General features: G+C 44.4%; 1 protein-coding gene across 4 annotated transcripts in view; it reads left to right on the top strand.

The window, feature by feature from the left end:
• Positions 1–27569, top strand: part of jakmip2 (janus kinase and microtubule interacting protein 2) — a 280290-nt gene that overhangs the window by 190844 nt on the left and 61877 nt on the right. For all 4 annotated transcript variants that reach the window (XM_072591148.1, XM_072591149.1, XM_072591150.1 and 1 more), the window contains 4 exons: positions 13908–14036; positions 17164–17247; positions 20383–20445; positions 25306–25404. In XM_072591148.1, the coding sequence (XP_072447249.1) occupies positions 13908–14036; positions 17164–17247; positions 20383–20445; positions 25306–25404 (375 nt within the window). The remainder of the gene's footprint in view (positions 1–13907; positions 14037–17163; positions 17248–20382; positions 20446–25305; positions 25405–27569) is intronic.

The following is a 27569-nucleotide window of genomic DNA, read 5'->3' as shown; positions in this document are numbered from 1 at the left end:
GAACGATCTAGACAGTTTGGAAGAGTGATCCAGGAAATGGCTGATGGAATTCAATGTGAGCAAATGCGAGGTCTTGCATTTTAGAAAAAAGAATACAAGCATGGACTACTATCTAAACGGTGCGAAAATTCGTAAAGCCAAAGTACAGAGGGATCTGGGAGTGCTAGTTGAAGATTCTCTAAAGGTCAACATGCAGGTTGAGTCTGTGATTAAGAAAGTGAATGCAATGTTGTCACTTATCTCAAGAGGGTTGGAATATGAAAGCACTGTTGTGCTACTGAGCCTTTATAAAGCTCTGGTTAGGCCCTATTTGGAGTATTGTGTCCAGTTTTGGTCCCCACACCTCAGGAAGGACATACTGGCAGTGGAGCATGTCCAGCGGAGAGTCACACGGATGATCCCTGGAGTGGTAGGTCTAACATATGAGCAATGGCTGAGGATCCTGGGATTGTATTCATTGGAGTTTAGAAGATTAAGGGGAGATCTAATAGAAACTCACAAGATGATACATGGCTTGGAGAGGGTGGACGCTAGGAAATTGTTTCCGTTAGGCGAGGAGACTAAGGCGTGGGCACAGCCTTAGAATTAGAGGGGGTAAATTCAGAACAGAAATGTGGAGACATTTCTTCAGCCAGAGAGTGGTGGGTCTGTGGAATTCATTGCCGCAGAGTGTAGTGGAGGCTGGGACGCTAAATGTCTTCATGGCAGAAATTGATAAATTCTTGATGTCACAAGGAATTAAGGGCTACGGGGAGAATGCGGGTAAGTGGAGTTGAAATGCCCATCAGACATGATTGAATGGCAGAGTGGACTCGATGGGCCAAATGGCCTTACTTCCGCTCCTATATCTTACGGTCTTATGGAATAGAGCAATTGCCTCTTCAAGGTACATATCATCATTAGCCACTCTGCCCATTCTGACCTGATTATTATCAACTCTGCGTCCTGAGTGAGTGATCTCATAGTCAGGTCCTCCTGTAATGTGTAATCTTATTCCAGGAGAGAGCGAGAGAGAGAGCGAGAGAGAGAGAGAGAGAGTGGTGATTGATAGTAAAGGAGCATACATTCCCAATCATTCACCTGTCACTGACAATAAAGAAATAGTGGGAGATTTGAGCTTGTGAACAGTTGACTCTTCTGTCCTTGGAAACAGCTATTTCCCTCCTCAGGCAACTGTCTGTGTGGAGTTTTGCACATTCTCTCCGTGTCTGCATGGGTTTCCTCGGGGTACTCCAGTTTCCTCCCACAGTCCAAAAATGTGCAGGTTCGGTGAATTGGCCATGCTAAGTTGCCCGTAGCGTTAGGTGAAGGGGTAAATGTAGGGAAATAGGTCTGACTGAGTTGCTCTTCGGAGGGTCGGTGTGGACTTGTTGGGCCGAAGGGCCTGTTTCCACACTGTAGGGAATCTAATCATTTCTTTTTAAATGGAATTATAAAATCATAGGAAGAGCAGACGGTCTAATCCATTGTGACTCTTGGAAAGAACCTTTAAATTAGTCTGACTCCTGGCCCTTTTCTGATTGGCTTGTTCCTTTTGGAAGTTGCTAATGAACCTGTTTCTATCTGTTGCAGGTTGTATATTCCAGAATATGACCACACATTGCATAAGGAAACCTCCTCACTGCCACCTTTTTGTAATTACCTTAAAATGGTAACCTCTGCTAATTGACACTCCTCTCTGCGAAAATCTCCCTCTAATTGTCCATCTCTCGATTAACCTTTCCGAGCCTGAGAGGGTCAAGTCCAGTGTGGCCACAGAACCAAGTACCTTAGCCCTATGATACTACAAGTGGGCTTTAAGGAAAAACATAATTTGAATTGTGCCAAATTGGTTCCTCACATTAACTCTCATTAGCTCTGTTATATTCCTGGCCTTTTTCGAATTTGCTTCAGTGCTCGCACATGATAAGAACAAATAATCCCTTTTCCACTTGCTGGAATATGTTCTCACCCAAGTCCTGGTGTTGACGTCTGTATCTTGCATTATTATCAGTAGCTTTTTCTCTATCACTGCTAACCATTGCGACTAACAGCTTTGCTGTTTGACTTGAGGTTAAGAGATAAGGCAGCATTATTGACAATGGACCAACTTCCCCCTGTGAGCATTTTTTACGAGAGAAAATGTCTGCTTTCTCCCTCAGTGTTGTAATACTCCTGTGTATTTTCTTTTAAGACTATTGATTACTACAGTTACTGCCCTGTATTTAGCCATGCCCCTGTCAACGTGAAAAAAACGATGAAATGATCCCAGGCTCAACTGCAGTCAATCAGACTTACTTGGATTTGAGCTACATCTCAAGCAGAACTGAGCAGTAATCATTCAGGAGCACTGAAAGCAGAAATGCTTTTCCCAAGAGTAGACTGTAATACTGTATTCCTAATACCTGAGAATTAGATCTTGAAAAAATTAAAATTGACACCAATTGTCGATATTTTTAATCAATCAGTCCATGTAAGCTATAACATAGCTTGAAGTCAGGAGAAATTGGACCTAGGCTTTCGAAGGAGAAAGTGAGAACTGCAGATGCTGGAGACCAGAGTTGAAAAATGTGATGCTTGAAAAACACAGCAGGCCAGGCAGCTTCCGAGGTGCAGGAGAATCGACGTTTCGGACATAAGCCCTTCTTCAGGAATGAGGCTGGTGTACCAGGCGGTCTGAGATAAAAGGTTGGGGGGAGGGGCGCTGGGAATACGATAGGTGGAAGGAGGTGAGGGTGAGGGTGATAGGCCGGAGAGGGGGCGGGGGCGGAAAGGTCGGGAAGAAGATTGCAGGTCAAGAGGGCGGTGCTGAATCCGGGGGTTGGGACTGAGATAAGGGGGGGGGGGGGGGAATGAGGAAGCTGGAGAAATCTGCATTCATCCCGTGTGGTTGGAGGGTTCCTTGGCAGAAGATGAGGTGCTCTTCCTCCAGGCGTCGTGTGGCCAGGGTCTGGCGATGGAGGAGGCCAAGGACCTGCATGTCCTTGACGGAGTGGGAGGGGGATTAAAGTGTTCAGCCACAGGACGGTTGGGTTGGTTGGTGCAGGTGTCCCAGAGGTGTTCTCTGAAACGTTCCACAAGTAGGCGGCCTGTCTCCCCAATGTAGAGGAGACTACATCGGATGCAACGGATACAGTAAATGATGTGTGTGGAGGTGCTGGTGAATTTGCGATGGATATGGAAGGATCCATTGGGGCCTTGGAGGGAGGTGTGGGCACAAGTTTTGCACTTCTTGAGGTTGCAGATGAAGGTGCCGGGAGTGGAGGTTGGGTTAGTGGGGGGTGTGGACCTGACGAGGGAGTCGCGGAGGGAGTGGTCTTTCCGGAATGTTGATGGGAGGGGGGAGGGAAATATATCCCTGGTGGTGGGGTCTGTTTGGAGGTGGCGGAAATGATGGATGATACGATGTATCCGGAGGTTGGTGGGGTGGTAGGTGAGGACCAGTGGCGATTACAGGGGTGAGGTTCAAGGGCGGAGGAGCGGGAAGTAGAGGAGATGCGATGGAGAGCATCGTCGACCACGTCGGAGGGGAAACTGCGGTCTTTGAAGAAGGAGGCCATCTGGGTTGTTCGGTCAGGGAATTGGTCCTCCTGGGAGCAGATGCGGCGGAGGCAAAGGAATTGGGAATATGGGATGGCATTTTTACAGGGGGCAGAGTGGGAGGAGGTGTAATCTAGGTAGCTGTGGGAGTCAGTCGGTTTGTAGTAAATGTCTGTGTTGAGTCAGTCGCCCGAGATAGAAATGGAGAGGTCTAGGAAGGGGAGGGAGGAGTCTGAGACAGTCTAGGTAAATTTGAGATCGAGACATTGATTCTCCTGCTCCTCAGATGCTGCCTGGCCTGCTGTGTTTTTCCGGCATCACATTTTTCAACCCTAGGCTTTCTAACTCAATGGTACAAATGCTACCACTACACCAGAAAAGCCCCTACAGTTCTGGAAACAATTGTAAACTGGGATGTAAAATAGGAACATCTCCCTGCCATTCTCTCTACCACCTCAGTAGCAACGATGTGTACCATCTACAAGATGCATGGCAGAAATTCACCAATGATCCTCACACCAATGATCCTCACACCAATGATCCTCACACCAATGATCCTCACACCAATGATCCTCACATCAATGATGCTCAGACAGCACCTTCATGGTCACTTTGGTCCAGAAAGACAAGGGCAGCACATACCTGGGAGCATCACCACTTGCAAGCTCTCCAAGACCTTCACCATCCTGACTTGGGAATGTATCGTCCTTCCTTCACTGGGTCAAAATCCTGGAATTCTCTAGCTCACAACAATTTGGGTCAATCCACAGCACACGGATTCGAGAGGGCAGCTCACCACTAACTTCTCAAGGGCAGCCACGGAAGGGAGATGAATGCTGGCCCACTAATCATGTCTGCATCCCAGGAATAAAAAAAGTCTCAATTTCTATATCTTCCTCATGAGTACCCTATATTCCCATCTTTCTCCTCTTCTGTTCTTCCACCACTCACTCCCACCCTCCCTTCCTCTATCATTCAATCTTTCCTTCTCTTCATCCTCTTTTTCTCTTTATTTTCTTTGCTCCAATATTTTTCATAGTTGAACAGAAGATGGAGGCCACAGCATGCTGCAAATTCCACCTACAGTTTTACAAGGAAAACACTTTTTTTTTTCTGTTTTGTTTCTAGGGAAGAAAAGTTCAGAATAGTGTTAACAGGCAACTTTTATTTGCATTTCTGTGGTGTACCTGATGTTTCTCAAGGCATCTGAAAGTGCTGTAAGGGTGATACCATAGAATCTCTACAGTGTGGATGCAGGCCATTCAGCCCATCTCGTCCACACCAACTCTCCAGAAAGCATCCCACCCAGACCTACCCCTCTATTCTATTACCCTGCATTTCCCATGGCAACCCGTCTAGTATGCATATACAGGTAATTTCCCATGGCCAATCCACCCTAAACCTGCACATCTTTGGATTGTGGGAGGAAACTGGAGCAAACCCGCACAGACACGGGGAGAATGTGTAAACTCCACGCAGACATTCACCCAAGGCTGGAATCGAACCCCGGTCCCTGGTGCTGTGAGGCAGCAGTGCTAACCATTGAGCCATCGTGCCGCATGCAGTAAAGCTTAAGCAAACGGGAAAGAGAAGAAGAGAGATGATGAGGATGGGAATGTAAAGAGTAGTTTTGAAGAATAGATGACGAGACAATCCAAGTCAGGGAAGAAGATTCAAAGGACAGGAGCAGTTTGGCCACATCAATGGATCATAGCAGCGGATGGGGTTCAATAGGTCAGCTGGCTTTTTCCCGCCTAGTCTTTATTGCCTTCTCCAGCCTGACAATATGCCAAGTTATCTGCACTTCTCCAGCAGTAGCCTCTTGAAAACTCCCCATTGCAATCCACTTTCACTGCCCAGGCCCTAAGATCTGCAAACTTAAATGAGAACCAGAAATTGCTGGAGAAACTCAGTAAGTCTGGCAGCACCTGGGTAGAGAGAAACAGAGTTAATGTTTTGAGAAGGGTCACTGAATTTGAAACTTTACCTCTGCTTTCTCTCCATAGATGCTCCCAGACCTGCAGAGTCTCAATAACAATTTCTGTTTTTGGTCCTTTCTGATCTTGAGGATTCTTTATTTTAATTTATTTCATCAGGGATTGCCTTTCTGAATCACTCTGCCTCTTGATCTCACTTATGATGCTCTGTAAAACCAAATGTTTTGATCAGATTTTGGATCACTTGACTACTTTAGCTCGATGCTGCGAAATGGATTGGGATGTTAGTGCTATTAAAGGTTGCTTGCCTTTTCTGTTGATTCTATAGTTTACATATGGAGCTAACATTAGTATTTTGCTGTAATTGGAGGTGTAAAAATGGACTGTTGCTCCCAAAAGTCTCATTTCATTCTCTGGCTGTGGTCTGTTAATAAGTCTCAGTTTTTGTTGGTTTACAAGTTCCCTGTATCCAACTTCAGAGACTACACACCGGAGTACTTGAGACTGGCGGACACGACTTCTGTTAATGTGTTAAAACTTTTTATTTTGATTGTGGAGTGAAATTGGAAAGGAAGCTTTTTTAAAAACCAAGGATTACTAGAGTGGTTAAATGCAAATTTCCTGACCCACTGTTTCTTTAAGTAATAGCTGAAGTGCAGTTTGCAGATAAGCTGGAGCCAATTAAAGATTCAGCCAGCAATAAGTATTCAGTCTCTGGATTAGTGACCATTTATCAATGATAAAGGCCATTTTGTTACAATGCTTTAAGAGAGCATTTTGTCCTGGTTCTTTTTTTTTTGGAGAGAGATTTTAAGGCAGAGGTGTCGAGATAATGAGTGAAGCCATAAAATAAACAGCTTGGGAGGCCTTAGAACTGTTTTTAAAGTTGGAACAATATAAATGGCCTGGATTATGTGTGGCCAGCTCTCACAGACCAGGTCTTGTTTTTTTTTTTAGTTTTTAATTTAACTCTCAGCAGTAGTTGTTGGCGTCTTGAAGAAGTGCAACCCATTTCCCCTCTCATGATTATGGCCAAATTGTGGAGATGCTCTTCCTGGGCTGCTGTGAGACAAAATCTGTTTTGCTGAATTTGCCTTTTACCAAGGGGTGTGTTCATGGGATGTTTACTATATAGGAACAGTCAATTAGTGATAGTTACTGTGTCTATTATTCTGTTAAGGTTTCCAATACAGTTAAGTTTAGATGTATTTTAGCGACAGTGTTTAAATAAATTGTGTTTTGCTTAATTTCAAGAAGTTTGACCAGTCATATCATCTGGACCACGGCACTTCACACTTGCCTTTAAAATAAGAAAACATTAATGTCTAGGCTGCCTGACAGAGACATAGAGATGTGTCACATGAAAACAAACCCTTCAGTCCAACTCGTTCACGCCGACCAGATATCCGAACCTAATCTAGCCCCATTTGTCCTGGAGAGGGTCTGATCCATCACAATCTGCCTGACAACAAGATGTGGCTGTGTGTCAGATGAGTGAACAGCTTGGGGCAATGAACAAGGTAAAGGGAAGCCTTTAGGAAAGGAGCTCGTTCTCTCTCTCTCTCTCTCTCTCTGTCTCTCTTTTCTCTGCAGTGAAAGCCACTTTAAGTCTGGAAAGAAAGCAGTTTATCTTTTTTTCATAGAAACCCTACAGTGTGGAAACAGGCCCTTTAGCCCAATAAATCCACACAGATCCTCCAAAGAGTAACCCACCCAGACCCATTCCCCTATTATCCTCTAGTTACCCCTGACTAATGCATCTAACCTACACACCCCTGAACACTATGGGGCAATTTAGCACAACCTATGCGCCTAACCTTCACATCTTTGGATTGTGGGAGGAAACCAGAACATCCGGAGGAAACCCACGCAGACACGGGGAGAAGGTGCAAACTCCACACAGACAATGACCGAGGCTGGAATCGAACCCAGGTGCCTGGCACTGTGAGACAGCAGTGCTAACCACTGAGCCACCATTTCAGCAGTTACTGTAGATTGTGACTTAAAATGAATAAGTCAGAGACATTTTATAAGCGTGAACCAGGCACCCTGTACCCCGTTCAAACTAGTGAGAGTGTTCAGCAATCTGATCAGGACACAAACAATGTCAACAATTCCTGTGAAGATAAACCATTGACGACATTTACAAATTTTCCTTCTTCCACAACATTTCTTTCCTATCCATCTCTGCGATATCTATCTGTTTCTTTCTGTTTGTGTGTGTGGAGAGTTTACAAATGGCTTCGAGTTTTCATTTGGAGTGAAATGTGCTGACAATCCATGGGGAACTCTACCTGTCATTAGAACCTATTTGTTATGAATAAATAGTATATTTTTTTTGTTAAGTACAGAAACTTGCGCCGTTCAGACAATTTGCTAAATTGGGAAATTTTGAACACTTTTTAAAATCCTTTATCTTTTGTGATGACTCCAGTAACAATGGGACTTGATTTCCAATGTACTAACCCAGTGAGGTGGAACTGATGTCACTAATCAGGACAAGCCTCAAATTCTTCTCCAGAATTGTGCATCCTTGCTATGTTCAAAATAAATGTTGCATTCAACAATAGTGGCCATACTTTAACAACTAAAGCAATGCAATGCGTGAGAGAAATTCTTTGGGATATCCTATGTATTAAGTCACTGCATCAATGTGTACACATGCATTCTTCCTTCACTTGGCCCTTCAGCACTGAAACTAACTGAGGAGCACTGCAATTTCCTGAATACGTACCGTAACATCTGGGTGGAGGGTGATTTCCATGCTGAAATAACTTGACATTTACCTAAGCGGGAAATATCATTGCTTTCTACAACGCCAGGCTGCTCTTGCACAATATATAAAGCCCCTGACCCATCAGCAACTTGCATGGATGTGAAAAGTGTTTTCTCAAGAGCAGCAGGGAGATTCTCACCCATCACCTTGAAACGGATAGCAAAAGGCAATCTTAGGAACCAAGACAGCTTATCTCTGGGCTTGGTCGATAATTCACTCATTGTGTTAACTCTGCAAATAAATCTATACATAATCCAATCACTTAGACAGCCTCAAGCCTGTCCATTGCCAAACAAGATGAGTAATCTCAGGCCTGAAGTCAATCAGGATCAGGATGGCTGTTGAATCTTGTTTAGTTTGCAACTTTCCCTTTTATATCCTCTTACTGTCACAGATGGCTTTCATGAAACTGTGAATCCCTCCTCCAAGATATCTGCAGATGCATCTCTCTGGACTGCATTCTTGTCATTTTCATGCTTCATTATTAACCCCTACCCATTGTCTATAGATGTTGTTGTGGGTGTCTTATACGTTAGGAATAGAGTGGAGATATAGCAGGTTATGCGCAACAATTAATTTTGTACAAATAAATTCACGTGGCATTTTTACAGAGTTACGTTTTTTATAGCCTGGAAAAATTAAATGTAGCCAGTCAGAATCTGTGAAGAGAACAGATCGTTTATAATTCCAGGAATATTGCTCCTAATCCAAACTAAAATTACTGAAAGATGACCCAGTTGAATTAGTAGTGTAATGGTTCTGTCACTCGACAAACAACTTAGTGAAGAAGATTAATAATCCAGAGACCATGGGTACATATTCCACCCTATAGGCCTACGAAGTGCTGGGTTGTCTTAAAAATCCAAAGGTCTCAGGAATGTCTTTCAGGAAAAGGTATTTGCCATCTGTCACTGATCTGATCACGATGTGACTTCAGTCCTACAAATGCTTCACCCCAAAGTACCTTGTTTAAAACTTGCATCAACCTGAAGCAGCCAGGGATGAGAATAAGTTCTACCCCGGCTTACATCCTGAACATGAATTCACAGAAACGTTTAAATAATTCTAATGGAGTAAGGACATGTAGACAACAATGAAGGGAACCTCTCCGCACATTATGAACCTCCGGAGGTCACAAATGTTTTCCTGATACTGATGGCATGTCCTGTGCTGCTTAAGCCTCAGCAACTTCCCTTACACAGTAACCTTCCTGAGGGTCTAGAACCCTTCCTCACACAGTGACCATCCTCAGCCTCAAGAACCCTTCCTCACACAGTGACCATCCTGAGGTTCTAGAACCCTTCCTCATACAGTGACCATCCTGAGGGTCTGGAACCCTTCCTTACATAGTGACCGTCCTGAGGGTCTCGAACCCTTACTCACACAGTGACTGGCCTGAGGGTCTAGAACCCTTCCTCATACAGTGACTGTCATGAGATTCTGGAACCCTTTCTTGCACAGTAACCGTCCTGAAGTTGTAAACCCCTCCTCCTTTCCCAACTGGGGAGTATAGTTGGAGGAACCTGTCAGTGGACTATCTCCCTGAAAACGACACACCACAGGCACATGAGTGTTCTGTAAGTCCAGAAGATTCCTGCCAGTGAATTGCTATGATCAGAATGCTTCACAGGTCATTCTGCTACAACGTGACAGTTGTGTTCCTTTGCAATGTGTAGAAGATCGCTAATAGAAAATCGCTCTATTCAGTCAGTAGAAAGTTTGTGTTATCCAGACAATGTCCACAATTCGTCAACCATGTTATAGCCAATTTGTGTTAACAAAACATACATTTTAACAGAATGACCTAAAGGGCAACTTTTTCATGCAGAGGGTGGTGCGTGCATGGAATGAGCTGCCAGAGGAAGTGGTGGAGGCTGGTACAATTACAGCATTTAAAAGGCATCTGGATGGGTATATGAATAAGAAGGGATTGGAGGGATATGGGCCAAGTGCTGGCAAACGGGACTAGATTAATTTAGGATATCTGGTCAGCACGGACGAGTTGGACTGAAGGGTCTGTTTCCATGCTGTACATCTCTCTGGCCTGTATGAGAAAGTGTTCTAAAAGCTGACTTAATGATAGCTTTCAAAAGACAACTCGGCAAATCCTTACAGAGATTGGGTAGATGCAGAAATAAAAATATAAAGTGCAGAAAGAACAAACCATTTAGGCAGCATGCATTAAAAGGGAAGCAGAGTAAAGATTTTGAGTCCAATGCAACTCGTCTTCAGAACTGGAACCGGTTCTGAATAATTATTTACAATGTATGTTAATGATTTAGATGAGGGAAATGATGTATCATGACTATGTTTGCAGATGACACTGAGCTAAGCAGGAAGGCAATTGAAGAGGATTACACAAGGGCCATAGATAGGTTAAAAGATAGGGCAAAATCTTGGCAGATGGAGTATCATATGGTAAAATGTAGATCATGCATTTTGTTAGGAAGAGTAGGGGAATTGAATATTACTTAAACAGAGACTCCAGAATTTTGCAGCACAGAGGGATTTGGGAGTCCCTGTACATAAATTAGAAAAGTTGAACAGGTAACAGGGAAGGCAAATGAAATGTTAGCCTTTATTTTGAAGAGATTGGAGCATATAAATTGGGAGGTCTTGCTAAAACTGTCCAAGGCCCAGTCAGACCACAGCTAGAATGGAGTCGTAAAGTCATACAGCTTGGAAACAGACCCTTCGGTCCAATCAATCCATGCTGAACATTATGCCAAACTAAACTAGTCCCACCTGGCTGTTCCTGGTCCATATTCTTCCACACCCTTCCTATTCATGGACCTATCCAAATGTCTTTTAAATATTGTAACTCTACCCACATCCACAACTTCCTCAGCAAGTTCATTCCATACACGAATGACCCTCTGTGTAAAAAAAAAATTTGCCCCTCGCCTTTTTTTACATCTCTCTCCTCTCACCTTAAAAACAGTGCCCCCTGGTCTTGAAATGCCCCACCCCAGGGAAAAGACACCTACCATTCACCCTATCTATACTCCTCATGATCTTATAAACCTTTATAAGGTCATGTCTCAATCTCCTATGTTCCAGTGAAAGAAAAATCCCAACTTTCCTTTATCATTCAAATGTTCCATATCCAGCAACATCTCTTCTGAACTCTCTTCTGAACCCTCTCCAGCTTAATAATATGCTTCCTATAAGTGGGCAACCAGAACTGGACACAGTATTCCAGAAATGGCCTCATCAATGTCCTGTATAACCTCACTGTGAACACTTTGGTCCACTTAAAGAAAGATGTACTGACATTGGAGCTAGTCTACAGAAGGATCACTCGGCTGATCTTGAGAATGGAGGGATTTTCTTCTGAGGAAAGATTGAGTAGGCTGGATCTGCACTCATAGAGTCATAGAGATGTATAGCACGGAAACAGACCCTTCGGTCCAACCCATCCCTGCTGACCAGATATCCTAACCTAATCTAGTCCCACTTGCCAACACCTGACCCGTATCTCTCCAAACCCTTCCTATGCATACACCCATCCAGCTGCCTTTTAAATGTTGCAATTGTGCTAGCCTCTACCACTTCCTCTGGCAGCTCATTCTATACATGTACCACCCTCTGTGTGAAAAAGTTGCCCCTTAGGTCTCTTTTATTACTTTCCCCTCTCACCCTAAACCTATGCCCTCTAGTTCTGGACTTCCCCCACCCCAGGGAAAAGATTTTGTCTAATTCTGGACACCCCCACCCAGGGAAAAAAACTTTTGTCTATTTATCCTATCCATGCCCCTCATGATTTTATAAACCTCTATAAGGTCACCCCTCAGTCTTTGATGCTTTAGGGAAAACAGCACCAGCCAATTCAGCCTCTCCTTATAGCTCAGACCCTCCAAACCGAGCAACATACTTGTAAATCTTTTCTGAACCCTTTCAAGTTTCACAGCATCCTCCCGATAGGAAGGAGATCAGAATTGCGTGCAATATTCCGTTAGACTAATGAGAAACGACCTTATTAGCACAGAGGCTTTGATGACGCTTGACAGGGTAGATGTTGTAAGATTGTTTCCCCATGTGGGAGATTCTATGACCAGAGGCCATAATCTTAAAGTGATGGAGGTTTGCTCAGTCCCCACAGGACGAGGGGGGATTTCTGTTCCATGAAGACAGTGATTCTGTGGAACTCTTTAACACAGCATGGTAGAGATTTGTTCATTAATTACCAGGTCGTTGTTCTATAATGCCATAGTTGTGTTCCTGTGTGACACCGTGTTATAGAAAATTGCACAACAGAAACAATGGGGCCTGTGGACAAAACAGGGTTAGGGGCAGAGCAGTAGAAATTCCAGTAGAAATCACAACAAAAATAGTAGTTAGCCCAATACAAATGATAGCACAATCTACATAAATCTTTAAATCATAGAATCCCTACAGTGTGGAAACCGGCCATTCGGCCCAACAAGGCGAAAGTTAGTACTGCAGATGTTGGAGACCAGAGTCAAGATTAGAGTGGTGCTGGAAAAGCACAGCAGGTCAGATAGTATCCGAGGAGCAGGAAAATCACCATTTTGAGCTAAAGCCCTACATGATTTTGCCCAAAACATCGATTTACCTGTTGCTAGGTTGCTGCCTGACCTGCTATGCTTTTCCAGCACCATTCTAATCTTGACATTTGGCCCAACAAGTTCACTTCAAAGAGTATCCCACTCAGACCCATTCCCCTGCCCTATTACTCTACATTTCCCCTGACTAATGTACCTAACCTACTCATGCCTGAACACTATAGGGCAATTTAACATTGCTTATCCACCTAACCTGCACATCTTTGAACTGTGGGAGGAAACCGGAGCACCCGGAGAATACCCACACACGGGGAGAATGTGCAAACTCCACACAGACAGTTGCCTGAGGCTGGAATCGAATCCAGGTCCCTGAAGCTGTGAGGCAGCAGTGCTAATCACTGAGCCACTGTGCCACCCAACATTAATCAAATAATACAATAAATGTAAGTCATTAACACTATAATCACTGATTACAACACAGTACCTATCATGAAGCTCTTCACCAGAAAGCCAACTGACCATGTGATCCTGATGCGGAATTCCAGTCCTCCCCACGATTCACCCCCAGTTTGAACTAAAGTTACTTCTAAATGTAGTCGACAATTCCCAGTTTCCGGCTCAGGTTCAAGGCTTGCAGAGTGGATTGCATTCCTGCTTTAGCTGTCTCCACTGAATTTGCATTTTGCAGACAGAGGATCCTGAGGCTGGATTTCGCTGTTCAGGTAAGTGCCAGGGATGGAATCACATAACAGTGAACGGGAGTTCACTTTATATTTTAAAAAAATCCACAATTCACAACTCGCATTAAAACCAAATCGCATTTAATAAACTCGCATTGTGAGGGAAGTACCAATAAAATGGCGCCTAAGATATATAGCTCATTTTTTAGCAGTTAAATGAAACAAGATGAAAAGCAGGAAAGTGGAATTGGGGAGTATCAAAGTAGCTATGATTTCAATGAGTTGGGGAGCAGGGTTGATGGACTGAAAGGCCAACTTGTGGTCCTATATCTGATATTGTATTTCATACTGTAATTTCAAGTTATTATAATTGTTGGAAATTCGTATTTTAAATGTGAAATGCGAAATATTTCCTCCTTTGAAAACTGATCATGCATGTTAGTTAATTCACTTCTTTGTTCTCCATAAGAGCCTAGCGGCTGAAGAATCTGAGCTCCGTTTCAGGCAATTGACGAGGGAATATCAAGCACTCCAGAGAGCATACGCGCTGCTGCAGGAGCAGACGGGAGGGATCCTGGATGCAGAGCGGGAGGCAAAGGTGACTATCAAATCAAAATGTTCAAGTGTGGCCAATGATGAATTAGTGAAGCAACTCTGGGAAAATGGGGAAAGCACCAGTCTTGACCACTGGGACTGGCGTCCAAACATGTCAGGTTGCCAAATGAAATTCTGCTCCAACTGATTGAAGGGTGCGTCCCACTCCAGTTTCGGCGCAGCACAGAGGTGTACCTGTGTTGACAGTCTTTCTCATAGAGGTCACAGGACAGCTGGTGTGGGAAATAAGGAATGAAAATGTCACACTGGAATGAAGGAATGTAGCATTGCGTATTTAAGGCACAGTTGAGGGAACTTTTCTCTGTATTTGGACATATTGTCCCTCACCAGAGGAGGCTTGATCTCTCATGTAAGCTTGGCTCAGTTGACAATACTCTTTGAATTTGAAGGTTATGGGTTCAAAACACCCTCCAGGCTCACAGCTAGACTAACGCATTAATGTAGCGAGGGCATTCTGTGCTCTTGGGGGCTCTGTGCTTCACCTGCAGTGCTCAATCTGTAGCATTTCACAGCAGTAAATGTGTTACACACATGCAAGTTGCAGATGCATTGCCTTCCGCGTTGTGAATATTGAAGACCCACAGTTGGAAGATTATAAGAGACTTTGAATGCTCTGTGCTCAACAAATACTATCGATTAGGTGAACAAATCTATTAAATTATTGCTGTTAGATTGGGACTTTGCTGTGTCCAACAATGGCTGCCACATTCACCTTCTCTCGCAATAGGGAATCACAGAGAGGTGGAACATGCTGAGACACTCAATAGGTGCTACAAACACAATGTCAAATTGCAAAGTTATCATTAAAATCCCTTATAATGTTTCCTTTAAGTTAACAAAGTGCATGATAATCGTGTTTTTTTTTCCCCAAATGTCTTTTTTTAAAAATAAACTATGTATGTAAAGCAGAAATTACTGCCGACTGAATAGTAACCTCTATCATTGGTGAATGACATTACTGATTTGCTTACTGCTATTGTTAATAGGAGAACCAGGCTATTGACATTGTGATGTTTGATGGTAACTTGATAACAAGCTTAAAAGACAATCAATTATGTTTAACAACTCACTAAAGAAGTGCATTTTTATATATGATCCTTAAATAATAGATCAACTGAGCATCTTCACACAGATTCAAATTTCCAGTTAAATAGTGAAAAATATTTCAGCATTGTTCCCTGACTGTAATGAGAAGTTATTTTTCATGATCTGTCAATTAAATAGAAAGTATATTAAATATGCATGCTGTAATGGACAGCACAGTGGCTCAGTGGTTAGCACTGCTGCCTCACAGTGCCAGGACCCGGCTTCGAGTCCTACCTCGGGCGACTGTCTGTGTAGAGTTGGCATATTCTCCCCGTGTCTGCGTGGGTTTCCTCCCACAGTCCAAAGATGTGCAGATCAGGTGAATTGGCTGTGCTAAATTGCCCATAGTGTTAGGTGCATTAGTCAGGGGTAGATATAGGGTAAGGGAATGGTTCTGGGTGGGTTACTCTTTGGAGGGTCGGTGTGGACTTGTTGGGCTGAAGGGCCTGTTTGTATGCTGTAGGAATCTAATCTAAATTGCAGCTGTACAGGACATGAGTGAGGCCATTATTGGAATATTGTGTTCAACTCTGGTCTCCCTGCCATAGCAGGAATCTGGTGAAACTTGAAAGTGTTCAGCAATGATTTACAAGGATGTTGCCAGGGTTGGAGGGTTTGAGCTACAGGGAGAGACTGAATATGCTAGGGCTGTTTTCCCTAGAGTGTCGCAGACTGATAGGTTTATAAAATCATGAGGGGCATGGTTGGGATAAATAAACAAGGTCTTTTTCCCAAGGTAGGGGTGTCCAATACTCGAGGGCATAGGTTTAAAGTGAGAGAGGAAAGATTTAACAGGGACCAAAGGGGCAACTTGTTCATGCAGAGGGTGGTGCATGTATGGAATGAGCTGCCAGAGGAAGTGGTGGAGGTTGGTACAATTACAACATTTAAAAGACATCTGGATGGGTTTATGAATAGAAAAGGTTTAGAGGGATATGGGCCAAGTGCTGGCATATGGGGCTACATTTATCTAGGATACCTGGACAGCATGGATGAGTTGGACTGAAGGGTCTGTTTCCGTGCTATACATCTCAATGACTCTAAATGACTTTGTATATATGAGTAGCTCTCCCAGGTTTCATCCCTACTCTCTGTGCACTTACGAGACCTCAGGTGAGGCAGAAGTAGAAGGTTACAATCATATTCCTGATCAAAATGAAGAACAGAAAAGGCACAACATTCTCTTTTGTAATCATTGTGCAGGGGTGTCTGATAGAAATATACGGTGGGATGGATAGTGGAAGTCATTTGAATGGGCTTTGGCTATGATGGCTGTGAAAGTTGAACAGTTTGATTGTTGTGAATTGGGTGAGGTATCAGATGATTGCTAATACCAATGAAGCAGCTGGCAGTGTGGACCAACAACAAAATTGAGTCTTCCTCAGCAGCAGCAAAGATTGTCATTCAAATTGATGCATGATTTCTCCTTCCATCTCTCCTGTTGACCTTTTATTGATAATAGATTCTCTTCCTCTTCAAACACACATGACTTGTGTTACTAAAACCAAAATGTGAACATCACGTTTCCTCTAGATTACAATTAGACCAACTCTGTTATGGTCTTAGCTGTAGCCGTGCTCCCTTTAAGTGTTGCACATAATTTAAATGTGAACTAAATCGCTTCTATTACATTTTACCACATTTTCAAAAAAAACTGCACAAATTATCAATGCAAATTTAATGTACTGATAATGTAAGATCAGACAGGCAGGAGGTTGGGAGAACACAGCAAGCCAGGCAGCATCAGGAGGTGGAGAAGTCAACATTTCAGGTGTAACCCTGCTTCCAGTTACAACCAAAATGTTGACTTCTTCGCCTCCTGCTGCTGCCTGGCTTGCTGTGTTCTTCCAGAATCCTGCCTGTCTAGTTTAGATTCCAGCATCTGCAGTTTTTTTTTGTCTCTAACGATGTAAAATCAGAAGCAGTCTAGTGTTCGTAGTGAGAATTTTCTTGTCTTTTGTACAGTCCTTCACTCAAGACTACTTCCCTTATGGTTTTTAATGACTATTTCCTGGTTTCATTAGGCTCATGAACAATTACAAGCTGAAGTTCTCAGGTGTAAAGCTAAAATTGATGACCTCGAAAAAGCCTTGGCTCAGAAAGGACAGGTAAGACGTTTGTAAAAAACTGCAGCTGGGGGCCTCCCTTCTTTCAGATTTAATCTGGAAACTCGAGGATTGGAATTATGACATGTTCGTCAGTTCATAATTGAAAGAGTTACTCAACACAAAGATGACAATAAAAACCTGCTGTTTGATCCAATTATGTTTTGTGTTGTGTGGAGTTTTGAATGTCAACTTTCTCATTCCGACAGTTTCAGGTCCTCAAACTGCATCACAGCAATAGTAATAATACACTGTCTCTCTCTCTCTCTCTCTCTCTCTCACTCTCACACAAACACATGCGCACACACGCACACACTCCCTCTCATACACACTCTCTCACATTCTCTCTCGCACACTCCCACACATTCTCTCACATTCTCTCACACACTCCCACACTCTCAAATACACACACATTCACACAAACAAACACACACAAACCACACACACACACATACATATTCTCACAGATACACACATTCACACTCACACTCTCACACACTCTCTTGCGCACTGTCACTCATACACTCTCACTGTCATTCATACTCTCACTCACATACACTCATTCTCACTCTTACTCACACACACTCTCGCAAACGCTCGCTCTAATTCACGCACTCTGTCACTCACTGTCACACACTCACACACACTCACATACTCTTACTCTCACTCACACACTCACTGTCACTCATTCTCATTAACACACTCACTCTCACTCACTATCCCTCACACACACACACACACTCCCAACTGCACATACTTTCACTGTCTCTCATTGTCACTCACACACACTCACACACTCATGCTCACACACTCTCATGCTCACTCAACCTTGCTCTCTCGCTGTCTCATTTACACACTCACACACACATTGAACAATTGAACACACACTATTCATAATACTTTGTCAAGGTTATGCCTAGAAAATGGTTGCCAGGATGTGCACTTTACCATGAAGATGGCAGAATATGATTTTTCTCCGTTTCATGCTGTTTTTTGTACATAAAAAGGGCACACTTCCACTCACAATGGTTTTTGCATGAAATGAAATGTTTCCTTTAAAAATCCCCAAAGCAATAAAAGAGAACTCCCCTTTAAGGTCAGCTGACCTTTATATTATCGAGAAATGGGCCCGTTGTTTTCCAATCTCTCCCCAGCATTTTGATTTCTCTTGGTAGTTCAGGTTAAATGATTGAATGAGTTTTATTGTCATGTGCAGTCGGGTGAGTGCAGTGAAACATTTGCAATGTCACCACTTGTAGCCATCTTAGGCACAAGATGCCTAGGTACCAATACTGCAGTATTTGTTACCGAATTGAAAGAATAGTAAATAAATGACCAGCATAAGAATAAGGAGGGAAAAAAAGTACTCAAATTACAGTCCCTTCACCCCAGTCTGGCCCAGTACTGATCCTCCAGACCACACTGGGTCAGGTCTCCACACCATTTCAGGCTTCAAAGAGCAAGGTCTTGTCTCCAGTCTACAAGGGACTCCTCTCCCTGCAACAGCCTCCAGTCCAGGACTCACGACGGCCTCTGGTCCGGGTCTCGTCTCCCCTTTGAAGGCCTCCAGCCCAGGACTCTCCTCCCATGACAGTCTCCAGTGTAGGGGCCCATTTCCCCACAATGTCTCCAGTCGGGGACTCCTCTTCCCACACCAGCCTCCAGGCCAAGACCCATCTCCCCACACCAGCCTCCAGGCCAAGGCCCGTCTCTCCACACCAGCCTCCAGGCCAAGGCCCGTCTCTCCACACCAGCCTCCAGGCCAAGGCCCGTCTCTCCACACCAGCCTCTAGGCCAAGGCCCGTCTCTCCACACCAGCCTCCAGGCCAAGGCCCGTCTCTCCACACCAGCCTCCAGGCCAAGGCCCGTCTCTCCACACCAGCCTCCAGGCCAAGGCCCGTCTCTCCACACCAGCCTCCAGGCCAAGACCCATCTCCCCACACCAGCCTCCAGGCCAAGGCCCGTCTCTCCACACCAGCCTCCAGGCCAAGGCCCGTCTCTCCACACCAGCCTCCAGGCCAAGGCCCGTCTCTCCACACCAGCCTCCAGGCCAAGGCCCGTCTCCCCACACCAGCCTCCAGGCCAAGGCCCGTCTCTCCACACCAGCCTCCAGGCCAAGACCCATCTCCCCACACCAGCCTCCAGGCCAAGACCCATCTCCCCACAACCGTCTCCAGGCCAAGACCCATCTCCCCACAACCGTCTCCAGGCCAAGGCCCGTCTCTCCACACCAGCCTCCAGGCCAAAACCCATCTCCCTACACCAGCCTCCAGGCCAAGACCCATCTCCCCACACCAGCGTCCAGGCCAAGACCCATCTCCCCACAACCGTCTCCAGTCTGGGACTCATCTTCTCACAATGGCCTCTAGCCCAGGACTCACCTCCAGGACTCGCAGCCCCCACACAGGCTTCTGGTCCAGGCCTTGCCTCCTCCATTCCCCAACACCCAAAAAGAGAAAGAAGAAGAGAAAAAGAGAAAAGAAACCGGGGGAGCAGACGATGCTGCCATCTTGTTTCCATGGTGAACGGCAGCTGGGAAACCCGTGGATTTGCAGCATTGGATCTTCCCCATTTCCAGTTAAAAGGATAGGGCAACCAAGACACTTAAGTAGTAGTAAGCTGTCCAAAATTATGCTAGCTGCTGTTGATAAACTTCCCCCTCCCCATTTGACTATTAATTCCAGCATTATCAATTGCTAGTATAATCATTTTTTATTTCGCTTCCATCTCACTGGATTCCACGTAGCATGCCTTGGCTGAAATTGGCAAAGTCACATGCTCTTCCCCGTTCGCTAACGTTGCGCTTCATCATAGATTGTCAGGTTTTATAAGGTTCATGAGAGCAGAACTTGACCCTCTATCAAAGATCTGCAAATGCACTGTCCTCATTTCTCTCGATCTACTCAGTGCCCATATCCTGAATGAATTAACGAGAAAGCCTTTTGTTCAGAATTGGAGAGCAGAACCTCGAGGAATATAGAGGGGCTAAGGATTGCATGGAAGCCAAACACAGAAATACTGGAGAGGCTTCTTTAAAAGTAACTTGCTGAAAAAGTTGAAATACTGCTGAAATGAATCTCATTTCTGGAGGAATTTATTCTAATACTCTTCTATTTTTGTTCTCTCTGGCCAAAACAGGATTCGAAATGGGTTGAAGAAAAGCAACTGTTTATGAGAAGAAATCAGGAACTTTTAGATAAGGTACTGTTATGACATGGGGTAGACCCTCCTACTTAAGTTAAACCAGCAACACAGAAAAGAGTTATCCCATGCAGTAATCTGTGAAAATTCGAGAGGCCAAGAACTATTTCAAGCAAAAATTAACAACTTTATTTCTTAAGGTGTAACAGAGAATAATTAACTAATAACTATTTACAACTCCTTCCTCTAACCTATCTTTTACCTTCCCCTTCTACAGTACTAGTCTTATAAAAACCCCCGACTAAGATTGACCAAAAGTTCAAGTTTTCAGAAAACAGGCTAGGTATCGAAGCTTCTCTTCCTCGGTCTTCTTTTCTTAATCTTAGGGATTTCTGCTTCACACGTTTCTGATCGATAAAGGTACCTTTGAGAGAGCTTTTCTCTGGGCAGTCTGCAGGTGCTGGTGGCTTGGCAGTTCTCCTCTCAACTGTTCCATTTTCCTCAGTCTTGTAACCCCAAAAGTATCAGATTGTGTCATTGGCTTTTAAGATTGTCAATATACTCAATTCAAACTTGATTGCAGTTTATTTCTTTTGGGTATAATTTAAATTGATTGGCCGAATCCAAATCTGTTTTGTTGTTTCCAGGCAACCAGCTACCCTAGCTACTGAACCACATGTTACATTATACAGGGGAACATAGATTATCCGAATACCAATTATCCGAAAATCGGATTATCCGAAGGAGATCTCGAGGTCCTAACAGAAATATTACATCAAAGACGTGTGTCCAACACTGATCGTGTCTTTGGTTTACAGTGATTAAAAGTGCTGCCTGGAATAGTCCTGGACTGATGGGAGCGCAGGCACCTTCTCCCCTCTCTCTCTCTTCCCACACTTTCCCTGGGGTTCTACACAAGGGTGGGCCCTAAATCCCCCTTCCCCAGATAATCTCTATAACATTGTTCTGTACAGGACGGAGATGGAACCTGTCAAAAAGTTGCCGTAACATGTTTTGTGTGTGTGCACACGCGCACGCACGCGCGCGCTATTTGGAGACTCACCCCCTAAAAGGCAATAGCAGCAACAGCAGTCTTGTTGGTGTCCTGTCTGCTTGTCCCGGAGGGGGGTTGGGGGTGGACGGGAGGGAGGGGAGTGGGCGGGGGTGGTGTTTGGGGCGGGCAAGGGTGCAGTGTTGGACAGGGTTTGGGGGCGGGCTTGGGGCGGTTTTGGACAGGATTTGGGGGGTGGGCGAGGGCTCGCGCACACTATGATGCTGCTAGTCTCCTGAATGGGGAACAGACTTAATAGAAAACTCCGAGTCCTAGAGGAAAGGCATTGAATCAATTAACCGAATAATCAATTATCCAAACAAAATAGTGACCTCCCATCTCGTTCAGCTGATCGAGGTTCCTCTGTATTTTGTTCAGAACACTTGGTGCCGTCAGGTAGTTCTGCTAGCTTTTAACTCTCTTAAAGGTACAGTGAAATCACACCTTTATAACAGTACCACTCACATGGTGTCTGCTTTTGAATCTCTTGCAGGCATTATAACATTTTTAGCTAAGCTGTTTGGAAATGTTTGTTTAATTCTAAATATGTTGGTGGTCTCAAACTTGTCAGCTCTTTTGCTGAGAGCTTCTGGGCTATCAATCTCAAACAACGTATCTGCATATACGTGTTTTATCTTCCTGGTGTAATTAATCAGCTGGCTGCATTGATTATTTAGAGAAACAGCTGGAAAAACTCAACGGGTTCTGAGGAAGGGTCATTCAAACCAAAAGGTTAATTCTGATTTCTCTCCACAGATGCTATCAGACCTGCTAATCTTTTCCAGCAAATTCTGTTTGTGTTTCTGATTTACAACATTTGGACTTGTTTCCATTTTTAGACTATTTCGAGCCCATTTTCCCTGTTTGATGTTTGGATTATTTGAGACCAACATCCCTATTTCTATGTTCTTGCTCTGATCAAAGGAAACTTGAAAAAAAACATAAGAATTGTAATTCCCTCACCGTGGAAACAGGTCCTTGGGCCCAATAAGTCCACAACGGGCCCTCCAAGGCGTATCCCACCCAAATCCATTACCCTTCATTTATCCCTGACTAGTGCACCTAACCTACATATCCCTGAACGCTATGGTCAACTTAGCATGGGCAATCCACCTAACCTGCACATCTTTGGAGTGTGGGAGGAAACTGGAGCACCTGGAGGAAATCCATGCAGACACGGGGAGAATGTGCAAACTCCACACAGTCACCCGAGGGTGGTCCTGTGAGGCAGCAGTGCTAACCTGTGAGCCATTGTGCCACCATAAACATGATTTAACTAGTTAATGATTGTTCACCATTGTGGTACAATTATTTGGAATTTATTGATTGTCTGTACTTGCCGTTTCCTCTGGATCGATAATTACTTGTGTGCATATTTTGTGTGCACTTGGGCTGTTTTTGCCACATCTTGCCTGTACTGTTGTAGATAGCCCCACATAATGAGGACTCTTCCACTCCTCAGGAGCGAGAGGCAAGTCGGGATTGCTATCCCTTCCCCCATGACTCCGCACTCTTTGGGCAAACTGGTCATGTGGTTAAACATTGTCTGGACAAAACGTGAAGGATTTGCACACTGCTAATGATAAATTTATTATACTGCCAACTGCAGTTACACATGGAACGATAAAGAGTCAACTCTATGGCGGACAGTAACCTATGCGCAGTGCCATGATTAGTAATAATTGCTGCTTGCTATTGTGATACATGTCATTGAGAAAGTGATGACAAGCTTTCCAAAACAAATCTGCAAGAACTGCGGATGCTGTAAATCAGAAACAGAAACAGAAGTTGCCGGAAAAGCTCAGCAGGTCTGGCAGCACCTGGGGGGAGAAATCAGAGTTAATGTTTCCGGTTCTGAGGAAGGGCCACTTGAACCAAAATGCAACTCTGATTTCTCTCCACAGATGCTGCCAGACCTTATGACAAGTTTTTATTTTGGTTGAAGCAGTTGGATTTAGCAAATATGTAAAAAAGAAAGATTTAGCCTGCACGTAAAAGTCAGGCTATTTCTCCTCATATTAAGTAATCTTAACTTGTATTTTCAGTCCAATCCCTTCACGGAACCATTGAGGAACCCTTGCCATGTATAACTATTTTATGGAGGTTTTCTTGTTTTCTTTGGTGTGAATCTGTTGATGTGGGTTTTGGTCCTGGTGTGTGGAAGAGCCTGTGTCCCAGTCACCTCCTGGACACTGGAGATCTGGCTTTTGAGGTCCAAACAGCCCATGTAGTTATACGGTCGGTTTCTATCCCGTTGGTGCGGTGTGGACCTGGAAGGCAGTAAAGCTTTGCTTTTCGAAGTCTCACCTCAGTGGCAAACACATCCTGAATCAGAGCGTCAAGAGTAAACAGAACCAACAGTTTGAGAGTCATTCAAATGAATGGACCGTTAAGATTTTTATAGATTAGATTAGATTACTTACAGTATGGAAACAGGCCCTTCGGCCCAACAAGTCCACACCGCCCCGCCGAAGCGCAACCCACCCATACCCCTATATCTACCCCTTACCTGACACTACGGGCAATTTAGCATGGCCAATTCACCTGACCTGCACATCTTTGTGACTGTGGGAGGAAACCGGAGCACCCGGAGGAAACCCATGCAGACACGGGGAGAATGTGCAAACTCCACACAGTCAGTCGCCTGAGGCGGGAATTGAACCCGGGTCTCTGGCGCTGTGAGGCAGCAGTGCTAACCACTGTGCCACCGTGCCGCCCACGGTGTTCATTTAAAAGAAACGAAATTTGAATCTGATGATGAAAATCTGAGTTAAAAAGCTTGATTGATGGAGAACATAGTGACTCTAAACTGACTCTACTCTTTATCATTCCATTTGTAACTGCAGTTCAATGAATTAATAATTGTTGTTAATAACCCAACTACAGTAGATCCCTTGTACCTGTGGGGAATACGTTTCAAGACCAACCATCCGAAACTGCGGATAGGAGTGGACCCATTCATTTAAATGGGAAGTAAACCTTCCCAGCAGCCTCCTGGTCTCTGGTTCTGGAACATTCCCTTTTATATGTTTGGGCCACGGAAAGCCGCAGGTAATTGAAATTGCAGGTAACAGGACCCGCGGATACAGGGATCGCCCTGTATTTACTAATGTCCTTTAGAGAGGATATTTACTGTCCTGTTCCGGTCTGGCCTACATGTGACCCATTGCCAACTGTCCTCTGGGCAATTAAGGATGGGAATGAGTGCTGACCTAGCCAGCAATGTCCATATCCCATGAAGAAGTGAAAAAGAATTGAACAAAGAGTGGCGAGGGAGGTGGTAGGCTCATGACTACTCAGGTAGAACATTCTTTCTTACACGTGGCCCCTTGAACATGAAAACATGTGGTCTGTAGACAGAAATATTTGGAAGGCCTTGTGTGTGGGAGAGTGGTATACTCTCTGTTGCGTTCCAGGGAAGAGCAGAAATGTTATTACAGAAATGAAATGCACTGCCTGTTGCTACATAAATTATAGGTTCAGCAAAGCTATTCCTTGACTCATTGCTATTGCCATGAGACTAATTTCGAGTTAGATTCTGAACAAAGCCATCCATTTCATCAGAAATTGCTGGAAAAGCATTTTCATGTTTTGTAAAAGTTAGCTGCTGGCTTTTAAAGCTATATCAATACACAATTGTTGAAGGAATGTGGTATTCAACGCAAGATGCAAACCGAACAGACTTCTCTTTCATCACATTTGTATTGTGATTTGTATTGTGACAGAGTCTGACTTGTTAACCTTAAGTACACAAGGGAAAGCTTCTCGAAAGCTGCTCGTGTGCACAACAGTGCCTCTCTCTCACCAACAAGTGGGAAGAGATCAGCTCCAGTGAGTTACATTGAAAGTTTCACCATTATTTCTTCCAGATTGAGAAACTGGATGCCGAGGTAGCCCAGCTGCAGCAAGAGGTTCAGGACTCTCGGGATCAGAATGAGTTGTTAGAATTCCGCATCCTGGAACTCGAGGTGAAATGATGTTGCGTTTGAATGTTGTGTGGAACAATGATCCAATATTTATAGACTCATAGAGAACTATGGCACAGAAACAGACCCTTCGGTCCAACTCGTCCATGCCGACCAGATATCCTAACCTAATTTGGTCCCATTTGCTAGCACCCAGCCCATATCCCTTCAAACCCTTCCTATTCATAAACCCATCCAGATGCCTTTTAAATGTTGTAATTGTACCAGCCTCCACCACCTCCTCTGGCAGCTCATTCCATACACGTACCACCATCTGTGTGAAAAGGTTGCCCCTTATGTCTCTTATTTATTTCTCCTCTCACCCTAAATCAAACCCTCTAGTTCTGGTTTCCCCCAACCCTGGGAAAAGACTTTGCCCATTTACCCTATCCATGCCCCTCATGATTTGATAAACCTCTATCATGTCACCCCTCAGCCTCCGACACTCCAGGGAAAATAGCCCCTTCCCCTCCCTTTAGCTCAAGTCCACCAACCCTGGCAACATATTTGTAAATCTTTTCGGAACACTTTTCAAGTTTCACTGTTTGAGAGATTTTTGCCATCCATATTTCAGGGGAGGAATTACCTCGTGTAAATTGGGTTTTCGCTGGCTGACAGGACAAAGCTAAAACAAATCAAGAACATTAAGAACAGAGGGAAGCCTTCCCCCACCCAACACAATCCTTTATTGCAGCTGTATTGATGCTAATCCAAACCTCAAGATGGTTAGCACATGAATAGAGGATGGCTTTGTGTGGTGAGGTGGAAGTGGGATGGGAAAAGATGATGATGCTTCAGAGTTTCTTCTGAATTTAACTTGATAGAGAATGGCAGCATTGCTGTACAGCTGCAGTAAGGAAAGGATCATTCAGCTGATTCAGCTTATCCCACTCAATTGTGTTGCTTTGTCTATCAATAGCTAAACACCATCAACCCAAGCTGAGAGCGTTTGATCTCACCGAATCCCTACAGTGCGGAAAGAGGCAATTCGGCCCATCAAGTCCACACCGACCCTCCAAAGAGCATCCAACCTGCACCCCTATTGTATCCCTATAACCCTGCATTTCCCATGGCTAATCCACTTAATTTATTCATTGCTGGATGCTATTGATGATTTAATATGGCCAATCCACTTAGTCTGCACATCTTTGGATTGTGGGAGGAAACCAGTGCACCCGGAGGACACCCGCGCAGACACTGGGAGAATGTGCAAACTCCACACAGACAATCACCCGAGGCTAGAATCGAACCTGGGTCCATGGCACGATGAGGCAACAGTGCTAACCACTGAGCCACCGTGCTGCCCCTTAGAAAAGATGCATGTTCAAAAAACTAGCACTGACTAACTTGGTAGAGTGTCAGTCAGATTGTTGAGGTTATACAAAGGATGTTGAGGCTTTGGAGAGGATGTAAAAGAGATGTTGCCTGGAGAGGTTGAACAAACTTTCACTTGAACATCGGAGGCCGAGGGGGGAACCTGATAGAAGTGTACAAAATTACAAGAGGTAAGGATAAGGTATATATTCGAATCTTTTTCGCAGGTTGAAATATCAAATACTGGGGAGCATAGGTTTAAGGTAAAAGGGTTAAGTTTAAAGGAGATGTGTCAGGGAAGTTTTTTTTGGACAGAGGGTGGGTGGGTGCCTGGAACCCACTACCAGGGGAGGGGGTAGAAGAAGACATGTCAGCAGTGTTTAAGAGGCACTTGAACAGGAGAGAATAGAGAGAAGCAAACCATGTGCAGGCAAATGGGATTAGTTTAGAGTGGTGTCATGGTTGACATAGACAGGGTGGGCCGAAGGATCTGTTCCTGTGCTGTACTGTTCTATCTTCTAAAAGCATGGAGTACAATGCTACACACATGCAGCATCAGAGAGATGTAATCAGCTTAGGGGATTGACCTACACTCCATTTGCTTGCCAGTCTGAGATGCATGGAGCAGATGGAGACTACAGTAAACCTTCTGCCAGTGGGAGTAACTGGATAGAGTGATACCTGACTGTAGTTGGCCACTGGAGACATTCCCAACAATGGGATGGGTCAGTGTAACTACCTTATCCACTGGGCTCTGGATTAGAGTGGTGCTGGAAAAGCACTGCAGTTCAGACAGCATCCGAGGAGCAGGATACTGTTAGCTTATCCACTGGGCGTCTCACCAGGCAGGTTTA

This window comes from Chiloscyllium punctatum, chromosome 20, assembly GCF_047496795.1.
Source record: "Chiloscyllium punctatum isolate Juve2018m chromosome 20, sChiPun1.3, whole genome shotgun sequence".
Taxonomy (NCBI): domain Eukaryota; kingdom Metazoa; phylum Chordata; class Chondrichthyes; order Orectolobiformes; family Hemiscylliidae; genus Chiloscyllium; species Chiloscyllium punctatum.
This window is presented reverse-complemented; position numbering and strand designations above follow the sequence as displayed.